General features: G+C 49.2%; 1 protein-coding gene across 3 annotated transcripts in view; it reads left to right on the plus strand.

Annotated features, from left to right (window-relative positions):
- PPIH (peptidylprolyl isomerase H) overlaps positions 1–14,544 on the plus strand; it is a 50,426-nt gene that overhangs the window by 13,103 nt on the left and 22,779 nt on the right. For all 3 annotated transcript variants that reach the window (XM_075328683.1, XM_075328681.1, XM_075328682.1), the window contains one exon: positions 13,983–14,070. In XM_075328683.1, coding sequence (XP_075184798.1) covers positions 13,983–14,070 — 88 coding nt within the window. The remainder of the gene's footprint in view (positions 1–13,982; positions 14,071–14,544) is intronic.

Here is a 14,544-nt window from a genome sequence, read left to right on the forward strand (position 1 = left end):
CTTTTTGTGCTAACCACAGGTCGGCGCAAGGGCCTCTCTGCTTCTAAGCCGACCTTAGCCCGTTGGATTAGGTCGACCATTTCGGACGCCTACCAGTGTTCTCAGGTGCCTCCCCCGCCGGGGATCAAGGCACACTCGACCAGAGCTGTCGGTGCCTCTTGGGCTTTCAGGCACCAGGCTACGGCTCAACAAGTCTGTCAGGCTGCCACTTGGACTAGCCTGCATACCTTTTCGAAGCACTACCAAGTGCATGCTCATGCTTCGGCAGATGCGAGCTTGGGCAGACACATCCTTCAGGCGGCTGTCGCCCACTTGTGAAGTTAGGTTCTGCCTACTTCTTAGGTTTTCTGTTTATTTCCCACCCATGGACTGCTTTGAGACGTCCCATGGTCTGGGTCTCCCATAGGAACGATAAAGAAAAAGAGAATTTTGTTTACTTACCGTAAATTCTTTTTCTTATAGTTCCGTATTGGGAGACCCAGCACCCTCCCTGTTGCCTGTTGGCACTTTCTTGTTCCGCGTGTTATCACCGGCTGTTGTCGTAGACAGAGGCTCCGGTTGTTCCGGTTCTTGCTCTGTTTTTACTTGTGGGTGGCTATTCTCCTTCAGCATTTGCACTAAACTGGCTTGATCTGGTTCTCCAGGGGGTGTATAAACTCAGAGGGAGGAGCTACACTTTTGAGTGTAGTACTTTGTGTGTCCTCCGGAGGCAGAAGCTATACACCCATGGTCTGGGTCTCCCAATACGGAACTATAAGAAAAAGAATTTACGGTAAGTAAACAAAATTCTCTTTATTCTAGGTTCTTCACAGTAGCCACCTTTTTGCTTTGATTACTACTTTACCTCTTGAAGCTCATCAAGAGAATGCCAAGAGTGTGCAGTCACCGGAAATGGTTTTCCAACAGTCTTGAAGGAGTTCCCAGAGATGCTTAGCACTTGTTGGCCCTTTTGCCTTCACTCTGCGGTCCAGCTCACCCCCAAACCATCTCGATTGGGTTCAGGTCTGGTGACTGTGGAGGCCAGGTCATCTGGCGTAGCACCCCATCACTTTCTTTCTTAAGGCCCTGTCACACACCAAGATAAATCTGTAACAGATCTGTGGTTGCAGTGAAATTGTGGACAATCAGTGCCAGGTTTGTGGCTGTGTACAAATGGAACAATTTGTCCATGATTTCACTGCAACCACAGATCTGCCAAAGATTTATCTCTGTGTGTGACAGGGCTTTTAGTCAAATAGCCCTTACACAGCCTGGAGGTGTGTTTGGGGTCATTGTCCTGTTGAAAAATAAATGATGGTCCAACTAAACGCAAACCGGATGGAATAGCACGCCGCTGCAAGATGCTGTGATAGCCATGCTGGTTCAGTATGCCTTCAATTTTGAATAAATCCCCAACAGTGTCACCAGCAAAGCACCCCCACAACATCACACCTCCTCCTCCATGCTTCATGGTGGGAACCAGGCATGTAGAGTCCATCCGTTCACCTTTTCTACAAAGACACGGTGGTTGGATCCAAAGATCTCAAATTTGGACTCATCAGACCAAAGCACAGATTTCCACTGGTCTAATGTCCATTCCTTGTGTTCTTTAGCCCAAACAAGTCTCTTCTGCTTGTTGCCTGTCCTTAGCAGTGGTTTCCTAGCAGCTATTTTACCATGAAGGCCTGCTCTCCTCTTAACAGTTGTTCTAGAGGTGAGAAGGTGTGTCCAAACTTTTGGTCTGTACATATATATAAAATATAATACACACACTTATACTACCTTCTCACCCCCTGTGGGTGGTTATTTGACCTTCCTCATTCTCGGGTCCTCTAACAGAGGCCTGGGAGTTTGAGGGTTCTGCGCAGGATCTTAGCTGTTCCCAGCACTGCGCTTTTCTGGACAGAGAGCTCAGATGTTGCTCCTGGAATCTGTTGCAGCCATTTTTCCAACTTTGGGGTCACTGCTCCAAGTGCTCCTATCACCACTGAAATCAGTTACCTTCACCCTCCACATCTTCTCCAGTTGTTCTTTAAGGCCCTGGTATTTCTCCAGCTTCTCATATTCCTTCTCTCTGATGTTACTGTCATTAGGCACTGCCTCATCTATTATCATTGCTGTCTTCTGGCCCTTGTCTACTATCACGATATCTGGTTGGTTAGCTACCACTTGCTTATCTGTCTAGATCTTGAAGTCCTACAGGATTTTAGCCCTTTCATTTTCCACCACTTTTCTTTGTCGCTCCATTGGGAGACCCAGACAATTGGGGTGTATAGCTATGCCTCCGGAGGCCACACAAAGTATTACACTAAAAGTGTAAAGCCCCTCCCCTTCTGCCTATACACCCCCCGTGCTCACGGGCTCCTCAGTTTTTATGCTTTGTGCGAAGGAGGCAGACATCCACGCATAGCTCCACAGCTTGGTCGGCAGCAGCTGCTGACCAGGTCGGATGGAAGAAAAGAGGGCCCATAACAGGGCCCCCAGCATGCTCCCTTCTCACCCCACTTTGTCGGCGGTGTTGTTAAGGTTGAGGTACCCATTGCGGGTACACAGGCAGGAGCCACATGCTGTTTTCCTTCCCCATCCCTTAGGGCTCTGGGTGAAGTGGGATCCAGGATCGGTCTCTAGGCACTGGGACCGTGCTCCCTCCGCAGCCCCTGGGAATCTGCAGGATAGGAGCTGAGTATCGTCAGGGACAAGGCCCTGCTACTATGAGGTACTCTGTGTCCCCGTGGGGACCGCGCATGGAGCGCTGGTGCCAGACACATTACAGCACTGCTGGGTGTGTTAGTGCGCCGGACATGGAGCGCTTGTGCCAGACACTTTCCAGCACGGCTGGGTGTGTTAGTGCGCCGGACATGCAGCGCCTGGGCCAGACACTTTCCAGCACTGCTGGGTGTGTTAGTGCGCCGGACATGGAGCGCTTGTGCCAGACACTTTCCAGCATGGCTGGGTGTGTTAGTGCGCCGGACATGGAGCGCTTGTGCCAGACACTTTCCAGCACTGCTGGGTGTGTTTGTGCGCCGGGGGACTACCGCGCGGCAGCGCTTATTGCCGGCCGCGCTTATAACTTTAGCCCCCGGCTTCTGCGGCCTAGTGTCGTTTATTCCCGCCCACAGGCCTGCCAGTCAGGGAAGGGGCGGGACGCAGCACGGATCGTCAGCGGAGGGCTGGAGCATACATTAGTATCCTCCTCCCTCCTCACTCAGTACAGTGGGGCACTGGATTCCCGCACTTTTCTTGGGCACGCCCACGATCTCCTCCTCCCCACAGAACACCGGCAGCCATTCCTGTCAGCGATTCAGATGCTGGAGAGGAGAGACAACACAGGGAGACCCAGGCAGGGAATCCGGTGACCACACAACTGCTTTGAGCGGTCGGTAAGCAGCACCTATGGTGCTGGCCCCACTGAGTACCGAAGTGTGTATATATATATATATATATATATATATATATATATATATATATATATATATATATATAGGCTTATAAGCTATACATTGCACTGTACGGTCGCTCTGTTGATTTTTGGCTATATACCCTCCTGGTTGTTCTCAGAGGAGACAACATGTCATCTGCAAAAAGCAAGGGTGCCAAAGCACAGGCGTACTTTGCAACTTGTACCTCATGTACAGCTGTACTACCGGCAGGTTCCACTGACCCTCATTGTGTGCAATGCTCGGCCCCTGTGGCACTTACTCAGCCGGAGCCTCTGCGACTGGTGGCCCAGGTGGATCCACCTGCTACCACTGTCCAGGTGACAGGGACGGAGTTTGCAGCCTTTGCTGACAAACTGTCTGAGACTATGGATAAATGGTCTGCTAAAATACTGGAAGCATTGCAGTCCAGACCGGTGATTCAGGCCCCGGGCTCTATCCAATCCTTGACCCCTGGTCCCCCTCAATTGGAACAGCAAAGTGCCCCTGGGGTATCCCATAGGTCCCAGGGTGAGGTCTCTGACACGGACCGCAGTCCCAGGCCGACCAAGCGGGGTCGCTGGGAAATTCCCTCCACCTCATCACACTGTTCAGGGTCCCAGCAGGGGGACTCTCTGGAGGATGAAGCGGAGGTATCAGATCAGGATTCTGATCCTGAAGCCGCTCTCAACCTAGATACGCCTGAAGGTGACGCAGTAGTGAATGACCTTATAGCGACCATCAATCAGGTGTTGGATATTTCTCCCCCAGCTCCTACAATTGAGGAGTCTGCTTCTCAGGAGAAATTCCGTTTCAGGTTTCCAAAGCGTACATTAAATATGTTTCTGGATCACTCTGACTTCAGAGAGGCAATCCAGAAAAACCGAGACTGTCCAGACAAGCGTTTTTCCAAGCGTCTTAAGGACACACGTTATCCCTTCCCCCCCGAGGTTGTCAAGGGCTGGACTCAGTGTCCTAAGGTGGATCCTCCAATCTCCAGACTGGCGGCTAGATCCATAGTTGCAGTGGAAGATGGGGCTTCACTCAAAGATGCCACTGACAGACAGATGGAACTATGGTTGAAATCCATCTATGAAGCTATAGGCGCGTCTTTTGCCCCAGCATTCGCTGCCGTATGGGCACTCCAAGCTATCTCAGCTTGTCAGGCGCAGATTAATGCAGTAACACGTACATCTGCCCCGCAAGTGGTGTCCTTAACCAATCAGGCGTCGGCGTTTGCGTCCTACGCCATTAATGCTATCCTGGACTCTGCGAGCCGTACGGCGGTGGCATCCGCCAACTCGGTGGTACTCCGCAGGGCCATGTGGCTACGTGAATGGAAGGCAGACTCTGCTTCCAAAAAGTTCTTAACCGGTTTGCCATTGGCTGGCGACCGCTTGTTTGGTGAGCGATTGGATGAAATCATTAAACAATCCAAGGGAAAGGATTCATCCTTACCCCAGTCCAAACCAAACAGACCTCAACCACGGAAGGTACAATCGAGGTTTCGGTCCTTTCGGACCGCGGCCAGATCTCAATTTTCCTCGTCCAAAAGGCCTCAGAAAGATCAGAGGAACTCCGATGCATGGCGGTCTAAGTCACGTCCTAAGAAGACCGCCGGAGGTACCGCTCCCAAAGCGGCCTCCTCATGACTTTCGGCCCCCTCAAACCGCATCCTCGGTCGGTGGCAGGCTCTTCCGCTTTTGCGACGCCTGGCTGCCACAAGTAAAAGACCGATGGGTGAGAGACATTCTATCTCACGGTTACAGGATAGAGTTCAACTCTCGTCCTCCGACTCGTTTCTTCAGAACATCTCCACCCCCCGACAGAGCCGAGGCTCTTATGCAGGCGGTGGGCACCCTGAAGGAGGAAGGAGTGGTGATCCCGGTTCCTCTTCAGCAACGGGGTCACGGTTTTTACTCCAACTTGTTCGTGGTGCCAAAAAAGGACGGATCCTTCCGTCCCGTTCTGGACCTAAAGCTGCTCAACAAGCATGTGAAAACCAGGCGGTTCCGGATGGAATCGCTCCGCTCCGTCATCGCCTCAATGTCCCAAGGAGATTTCCTGGCATCAATAGACATCAAAGATGCTTATCTCCACTTACCGATTGCGCCAGAGCATCAGCGCTTCCTGCGCTTCGCCATAGGGGACGAACACCTTCAGTTCGTGGCACTACCTTTTGGCCTGGCAACAGCCCCACGGGTCTTCACCAAGGTCATGGCAACAGTGGTGGCAATCCTACACTCTCAGGGACACTCGGTGATCCCTTACTTAGACGATCTACTTGTCAAGGCACCCTCTCAAGGGGCATGCCAACACAGCCTGAACATTGCTCTGGAAACTCTCCAGAGTTTCGGGTGGATCATCAATTTTCCAAAGTCAAATCTGACACCGGCCCAATCACTGACATATCTTGGCATGGAGTTTCATACTCTCTCAGCGATAGTGAAGCTTCCGCTGAACAAACAGCATTCACTACAGACAGGGGTGCAATCTCTCCTTCATGGTCAGTCACACCCCCTGAGGCGCCTCATGCACTTCCTAGGGAAGATGGTGGCAGCAATGGAGGCAGTTCCTTTTGCGCAGTTTCATCTGCGCCCACTTCAATGGGACATTCTCCGCAAATGGGACAGGAAGTCGACGTCCCTCGACAGGAACGTCTCCCTTTCTCGGGCAGCCAAAGCTTCCCTTCAGTGGTGGCTTCTTCCCACTTCTCTGTCGGAGGGGAAATCCTTCCTGCCCCCATCCTGGGCTGTGGTCACGACGGACGCGAGCCTGTCAGGGTGGGGAGCGGTCTTTCTCCACCACAGGGCTCAGGGGACTTGGACTCAGACAGAGTCCTCCCTTCAGATCAATGTTCTGGAGATAAGGGCAGTGTATCTTGCCCTAAAAGCGTTCCAGCCGTGGCTGGAAGGCAAACAGATCCGAATTCAGTCGGACAACTCCACAGCGGTGGCATACATCAATCACCAAGGCGGGACACGCAGTCGGCAAGCCTTCCAGGAAGTTCGGCGGATTCTGCTGTGGGTGGAAGCCACCGCCTCGACCATATCCGCAGTTCACATCCCGGGCGTAGAAAACTGGGAAGCAGACTTTCTCAGTCGCCAGGGCATGGATGCAGGGGAATGGTCCCTTCACCCGGACGTGTTTCAGGAGATCTGTTGCCGCTGGGGCATGCCGGATGTCGACCTAATGGCGTCCCGGCACAACAACAAGGTCCCGACGTTCATGGCACGGTCTCAAGATCACAGAGCTCTGGCGGCAGACGCCTTAGTTCAGGATTGGTCGCAGTTTCAACTCCCTTATGTGTTTCCTCCACTGGCACTGTTGCCCAGAGTGTTACGCAAGATCAGGGCCGACTGCCGCCGCGCCATCCTCGTCGCTCCAGACTGGCCGAGGAGGTCGTGGTACCCGGATCTGTGGCATCTCACGGTCGGCCAACCGTGGGTACTACCAGACCGACCAGACTTGCTGTCTCAAGGGCCGTTTTTCCATCTGAATTCTGCGGCCCTGAACCTGACTGTGTGGCCATTGAGTCCTGGATCCTAGCGTCTTCAGGATTATCTCAAGAGGTCATTGCCACCATGAGACAGGCTAGGAAACCAACGTCCGCCAAGATCTACCACAGGACGTGGAAAATATTCCTGTCGTGGTGCTCTGCTCAGGGTGTTTCTCCCTGGCCGTTTACCTTGCCCACTTTTCTGTCCTTCCTTCAATCCGGATTAGAAAAGGGTTTGTCACTAGGCTCCCTTAAGGGACAAGTCTCTGCGCTCTCTGTCTTTTTTCAGAAGCGCCTAGCCAGACTTCCACAGGTTCGCACGTTCCTGCAGGGGGTTTGTCACATCGTACCTCCTTACAAGCGCCCGTTAGAACCCTGGGATCTGAACAGGGTGCTGATGGTTCTTCAGAAACCACCGTTCGAGCCAATGAGGGATATCTCTCTCTCACGCCTTTCGCAGAAAGTGGTTTTCCTGGTAGCAGTCACTTCGCTTCGGAGAGTGTCTGAGCTAGCAGCGCTGTCATGCAAAGCCCCCTTCCTGGTGTTTCACCAGGACAAGGTGGTGCTGCGTCCGGTTCCGGAATTTCTCCCGAAGGTGGTATCCCCCTTTCATCTCAATCAGGATATCTCCTTACCCTCTTTTTGTCCTCATCCAGTTCACCAATGTGAAAAGGATTTGCACTTGTTAGATCTGGTGAGAGCACTCAGATTCTACATTTCTCGTACGGCGCCTCTGCGCCGCTCGGATGCACTCTTTGTCCTTGTCGCTGGCCAGCGTAAAGGGACACAAGCTTCCAAGTCAACCCTGGCTCGGTGGATCAAGGAACCAATTCTCGAGGCTTATCGTTCCTCCGGGCTTCCGGTTCCCGCAGGGCTGAAGGCCCATTCTACCAGGGCCGTGGGAGCGTCCTGGGCTTTGCGGCACCAGGCTACGGCTCAGCAGGTGTGTCAGGCGGCTACCTGGTCGAGCCTGCACACTTTCACGAAACACTATCAGGTGCATACCTATGCTTCGGCAGATGCCAGCCTAGGTAGGCGAGTCCTTCAGGCGGCGGTTGCCCACCTGTAGGACGGAGCCGGTTACGGCTCTATTATGAGGTATTTACCCACCCAGGGACTGCTTTTGGACGTCCCAATTGTCTGGGTCTCCCAATGGAGCGACAAAGAAGAAGGGAATTTTGTTTACTTACCGTAAATTCCTTTTCTTCTAGCTCCAATTGGGAGACCCAGCACCCGCCCCTGTTTTTTGTGTACACATGTTGTTCATGTTGAATGGTTTCAGTTCTCCGATATTCCTTCGGATTGAAGTTACTTTAAACCAATTATAATTTTTTCCTCCTTCTTGCTTTTGCACCAAAACTGAGGAGCCCGTGAGCACGGGGGGTGTATAGGCAGAAGGGGAGGGGCTTTACACTTTTAGTGTAATACTTTGTGTGGCCTCCGGAGGCATAGCTATACACCCCAATTGTCTGGGTCTCCCAATTGGAGCTAGAAGAAAAGGAATTTACGGTAAGTAAACAAAATTCCCTTCTTTCTGGGGTCTCCCACCTGGATGTAGGGGGACTTAGCCCATACGCTGTACAGATATTCCTGTATACAATTCCCGCTACTTGGTTGTGGCGTTCGGTGTACGCTGTTCCTGCTTGCATTTTGCATCCTGCCACTATATGTTGGATTGTTTCCGTGGTTTCTTTACATAGTCTGCATCTTGGGTCTTGTCTTGTGTGGTAGATCCCTGCTTCTATGGATCTGGTACTTAGCGCCTGCTCTTGTGCTGCTATGATTAGTGCCTCTGTGCTGTCCTGGAGTCCAGCTTTCTCCAGCCATTGGTAGGATTTCTTCATGTCAGCCACCTCCATTATCTGTCTATGGTACATCCCATGCAGCGGCTTGTCTTGCCATGGCACTTCATGTTCTCGCTCTTCCTTCCCGGACTATTGTTGTTGCTGTCTTAGGCTACTTTCACACATCCGGTATTTGCTCTGCGGCACAATACGGCGCTCTGCAGAAAAACCGCAACCGTTTTTTTTTGCCGCCGGTTGCGGGTTTTTTTGCATAGACTTGCATTAGTGCCGTATTGTGCCGCAGGGGCTTGCGTTGGGTCCGGTTTTTGCCGCATGCGGCAGATTTAGCCGATGCCGCGGCCGGATAGAACGTTCCCTGCAACGTTTTTTGCTCCGGCCAAAATAACCGCATCGCGCCGCATTCGGCCGCTGCGTCGCATTTTCAATGCATGGCTATGGACACCGGATGCGGCGCGATGCGGAAAAAAAAACGCATCCGGCCGCCGCATGCGGTTTTTTCCACTGCGCATGCTCAGTAGCATGCCGCAACCGGAAAAAAACGGACTGGCCGCATGTAAAAACTTATGCAAAGGATGCGGTGTTTTCACCGCATCCGTTGCATAGGTTTCACAGCCGGATTGAGCCGCACGGCTCATACCGGATGTGTGAAAGTAGCCTTAGGCTCTCCCTCAGCATCTCATCTTTTGGTGCCATTTTTCTGATGTATTCCTGGATACTTCTTGTTTCATCCATGATGGTGGCTTGGACACCCATCAAGCCTCAACCACCCTCCTTTGCTACCCAATATTTCAGCCTTTCGATATCACTTGGAGACCCTGCTATAGATCGCAGTCCGGCTTTTCCAGTGCTTTATTTTCAGGCTTCCCTCTAAAGTGCGGTGGTTTCTAATCACGCCGCCGTGATTTAAACCTCACATTTCCTAAATGCCCGCTATGTTAAATAAGTGGATAGTCAGACTAGCTGAAGCCTGAAGACAAAGAGCGTTATTTTGGCTCACAGCGAGGGGCTCTCTTTAGTTTCTGGGCCGCCCGCTGCGTACAAGGAAAGCAATCAGCCCCTGTAGGCAGGTATCATATACACTGTGTGCTAATGCGGGGCTCTCGCATACAGCTGCCCGCATACCATTACACTGAGAAGCTTGGTCGGCCTTCACAGATATTACACTTGTCACGGATCTATGTGAAGCAGCACAAACCCTTCCTCTTTAAATTTGATTTTGAAGTTCGTTACTCTCAGGTATCAGCCCCGTAGATTGGGACCCTGCTATGGACAGAAATGCTAGTACAATGGCACCCAGACCACCATTCAAGCGAGTAACCACCTCTGGTACTTTAATATAAAATTAATAAAAATTATATATATATATATATATATATATATATATATATATAATATATGTGTGTGTGTCTATGTATGTATATACATACATACACACACACACACGTGTGTGTATATATATATATATATATATATGTATATGTATGTATGTATGTATATATACCGTGTTTCCCCGAAAGTAGGACCCCCCCGAAAGTAAGACAGGGTGGGGGTTACGGGGGGGTCCTTCAATGTAAGGCCTCCCCCGAATGTAAGGCAGGGTTGGGGGGCCGCTGTGAAATGTAAGGCCCTTACTTTTGGGCCGTCGCTGTCCCCCATTGGGTCCCCAGGCTCCAGAGGTGTCCTCAGGTGCAGCTGGGCGGGTCCAGCGCTCATGGGGTTAACTCGCCGTGTTAACCCCCGCAATCCGCCCAGCTCAACAGCTCATTGGCCGCCCCTGCTCCCCACGTCACCGCCGGCCCCCAGCTCGAGCGCTGATTGGCCCAGCAGCTCGGGCTGTAATTGGCCGCCCCTGCTCCCCACGTCACCGCCGGTCCCCGGCTCGAGCGCTGATTGGCCCAGCAGCTCGGGCTGTAATTGGCCGCCCCTGCTCCCCACGTCACCGCCAGCCCCCGCCTCGAGCGCTGATTGGCCCAGCAGCTCGGGCTGTAATTGGCCGCCCCTGCTCCCCACGTCACCGCCGGCCCCTGGCTCGAGCGCTGATTGGCCCAGCAGCTCGGGCTGTAATTGGCCGCCCCTGCTCCCCACGTCACCGCCGGCCCCCGGCTCGAGCGCTGATTGGCCCAGCTAATGTAAGACCTCCCCCGAAAGTAAGACAGGGTGGGACTTTTTGGGGTAAAATTAATGTAAGACAGGGTCTTACTTTCGGGGAAACACGGTATATATATATATATATATATATATATATGTATATGTGTATATATATATGTGTATATATATATATATATATATATATATATATATATATATATATATATATTTATATATATATATATATATATAATATATACACACACACACATATATATATCATATATTATATTTTATTTATTATATTTTACACACACACATTAGCATAAAAAATTTCTGGCCCCCGTTACATGCATTTAAAGGGATCCTGTCACCAGTTTTTTCCCTATTAAACCAAAAATATCACCTTCTGCAGCTCCTGGGCTGCATTCTAGGAAGGTGCACCTTGTTAAGGAACATCTTACCGTTTCCTATGCAAATTAGTTTGTTTGGCCAGATGCGCGGGCTCTAATTCGTCTCCTGTCCCCCCTCCTGCCGCTGTTCGCCGTCCCACAGTCATGATTTACATGGATGACGCCGCCCCCGTCAACGTCCACGCTGCTGGAGTCTTGCACAGGCGCATTTTGCTGTGCCCTTATCGCGGGGCTGAGCATAAGGTTTCCCTCGCGCGAGCGATGTAGTTGCGCTGGTCGGGGCTTCTTTTGCATAAATTACTGCATCAATACAGCAATGTGGCATGGAGGTGATCAGCCTGTGGCACTGCTGAGGTGTTATGGAAGCCCAGGTTGCTTTGATAGCCGCCTTTAGCTCATCTGCATTGTTGGCTATGGTGTCTCTCAGATTTTCTATGGGGTTTAGGTCAGGTAAGTTTGCGGGCCAATCAAGCACAGTGATACTGTGGTTAGTAAACCTGGTATTGGTACTTTTGGCAGTGTGGACGGGTGCCAAGTCCTTAAGAAAAATGAAATGTCCATCTCCAATATCATTGTCGGAAAAGGGAAGCATGAAGTGCTCTAAAATTTCCTGGTAGACGGCTGCGCTGACTTTGGTCTTGATAAAACACAGTGGAGCTACACCAGCAGATGACATGGCTCCCCAAACCATCACTGATTGTGTAGACTTCACACTAGACCTCAGCAGCTTGGATTGTGGCCTCTCCACTCTTCCTCCAGACTCTGGGACCGCGATTTCCAAATTAAATGCAAAATTTACATTCATCTGAAAACAACACCTTGGACCCCAGAGCAACAGTCCAGTTCTTTTTCTCCTTGGCCCAGGTAAAACGCTTCTGGCGTTGTCTATTGGTCATGAGTGGCCTGAAACAAGGAATGCGACACTTGTAGCCCATGTCCTGGACACGTCTGTGTGTGGTGACTCTTGAAGCACTGACTCCAGCAGCGTCCACTCCTTGTGAATCTACCCAAACTTTTGAATGACCTTTGCTTAACAATCTCATCAAGACTTTGGTTATCCCGGTTGCTTGTGCACTTTTTCCTTCCACTCAACTTTCCATTAATATGCTTGGATACAGCACTCTGAATACACAGCTTCTTTAGCAATGACCTTTTGTGGCTTACCCTCCTTGTGGAGTGTATCAATGACTGTCTTCTGGTCATCTGTCAAATCAGCAGTCTTCCCCATGATTGTGTAGCCTACTGAACCAGACTAAGGGACCATTTTAAATGCTTAAGAAGCCTTTGCAGGTGTTTTCTGGTAATTATTCTAATTTTCTGATATAATGACTTTTGGGATTTCAGTGGCAGTAAGCCATAATCATCAACGTTAATAGAAATAAACACATGAAGATCCCTCTGTGTGTAATGACTCTATAATATATAGGAATAGATCCCTCTGTGTGTAATGACTCTATATAATATATATATATATATATATATATATATATATATATATATATATATATATATATATATATATAGATCCCTCTGTGTGTAATGACTCTATATAATATATAGGAATAGAACCCTCTGTAAATGACTAAACGAATGTAAATAAATATGACTCTATATAATGACACAGAGGGAATAAATCCCTCTGTGTGTAATGACTTTATATAATATATAAGAATAGATCCCTCTGAGTGTAATAACTCTATATAATATATAGGAATAGATCCCTCTGTGTAATGACTCTATATAATATATGGAAATAAATCCCTCTGTGTGTAATGACTATATATAATATAAAAGAATAGAACCCTCTGTGTGTAATGACTCTATATAATATTTAAGAATAGAACCCTCTGTATGTAATGACTCTATATAATATGTAGGAATAGATCCCTCTGTGTGTAATGACTCTATATAATATATGGAAATAAATCCCTCTGTGTGTAATGACTATATATAATATAAAAGAATAGAACCCTCTGTGTGTAATGACTTTATATAATATATAAGAATAGAGCCCTCTGTGTGTAATGACTCTATATAATATTTGCGTTTCACTTTTTGTATTGAATTACTGAAATTAACTTTGATGATATTCTAATTTATTGAGATACTCCTGTATGTAATTGGGGCCAAAAACTTTTTTTTTTTTTGCAATCGGGCTCGTATTAAAAATGTTACACTGTTTTGCTATTGGTGTGTCTGCACATTCAACTTTAATATGGCCTGTGGTCATAAGTCAGATGGGAGGAGCTCAAACAAAACAGAGATAAGAGTTACAGTCTGCTGACGAGCTCACTGACAGAGGCTCAGTTAACTCATTCTGTAGCCAGAGGTTATGGAAAGCAAATGGTACAAAAATTATGATGAAACCCAACTGCAAAAAAAATGATTTTTAGCACCAAATTCATGCATTTAAGTATAAAACCAAAAAATAGTCTAAGGGCTCATGAAGACATTTGGTTGTGCTCGGACGTCTGCATTAACCTTTAGGCAATTTTTTCATATACTTCTATGAGGTTGTCATGCTCGGGTCAGGAGAACGGCGGCCGGTCTGTGCTCAGGCCATGTAGCATGGAAATATATGAATGAGCCCTATGGTGCATTTTGGAGAATCTGCATTAACCTTTGCATGCCCATGTGTGACTTCTACTAGTAGGTATACATAGTATAGATACTCCAGACTTTGGGGTTAGTACCTCTTTAATATCTGCCTTCATCCGTTTTTTTCCACTGATGTCTGTGCGGTGAATATACATGTAAACATGCCCTATGTTTTCCTCTGCAGGCCAACAGCGGCCCCGGAACGAACGGCTGCCAATTTTTTATCACTTGCTCCAAGTGCGATTGGCTGGATGGCAAACATGTGGTTTTTGGTGAGTGTTCGGTTACACAATAGCCCTGACCACACAAATGCATTACTTTTCCCCTAAGATCTGTAACAAAGGCTCGGGTTGTAAGGCAGCAAGTCTGCACAATACAACTGTTGTGGTCCCCGCCGTGCCGAGCTGTGCGGAGGCTTTAAGGCTGCGGGTGAATTATCTGCATTTGTTATTATGTTGTCTCGCGCCCTGGTATTTGCAGAAATGAACATTAATCTCCTGCCTCATTACAGATTAATTCCAATTTCCTTACTCCGCGCACAATGACCTTTATCCACGGTTATCTCTACACAAACATGTGCCCGTGTACCGAGCATGCACATTTCACTTGTGCTGGCACCGATCATCTGGTCACAGATGTCTGATAGTATCAGAAATAAATATCTACACCTAATCCTGCCAAAATAGGCTGGATCAGGCACCTGATGATCAGAAAATACTGGGCAGGAGCGGCTCGGAGCCTGGCTG

Source organism: Anomaloglossus baeobatrachus, chromosome 11 (genome assembly GCF_048569485.1).
Source record: "Anomaloglossus baeobatrachus isolate aAnoBae1 chromosome 11, aAnoBae1.hap1, whole genome shotgun sequence".
Taxonomy (NCBI): Eukaryota; Metazoa; Chordata; class Amphibia; order Anura; family Aromobatidae; genus Anomaloglossus; species Anomaloglossus baeobatrachus.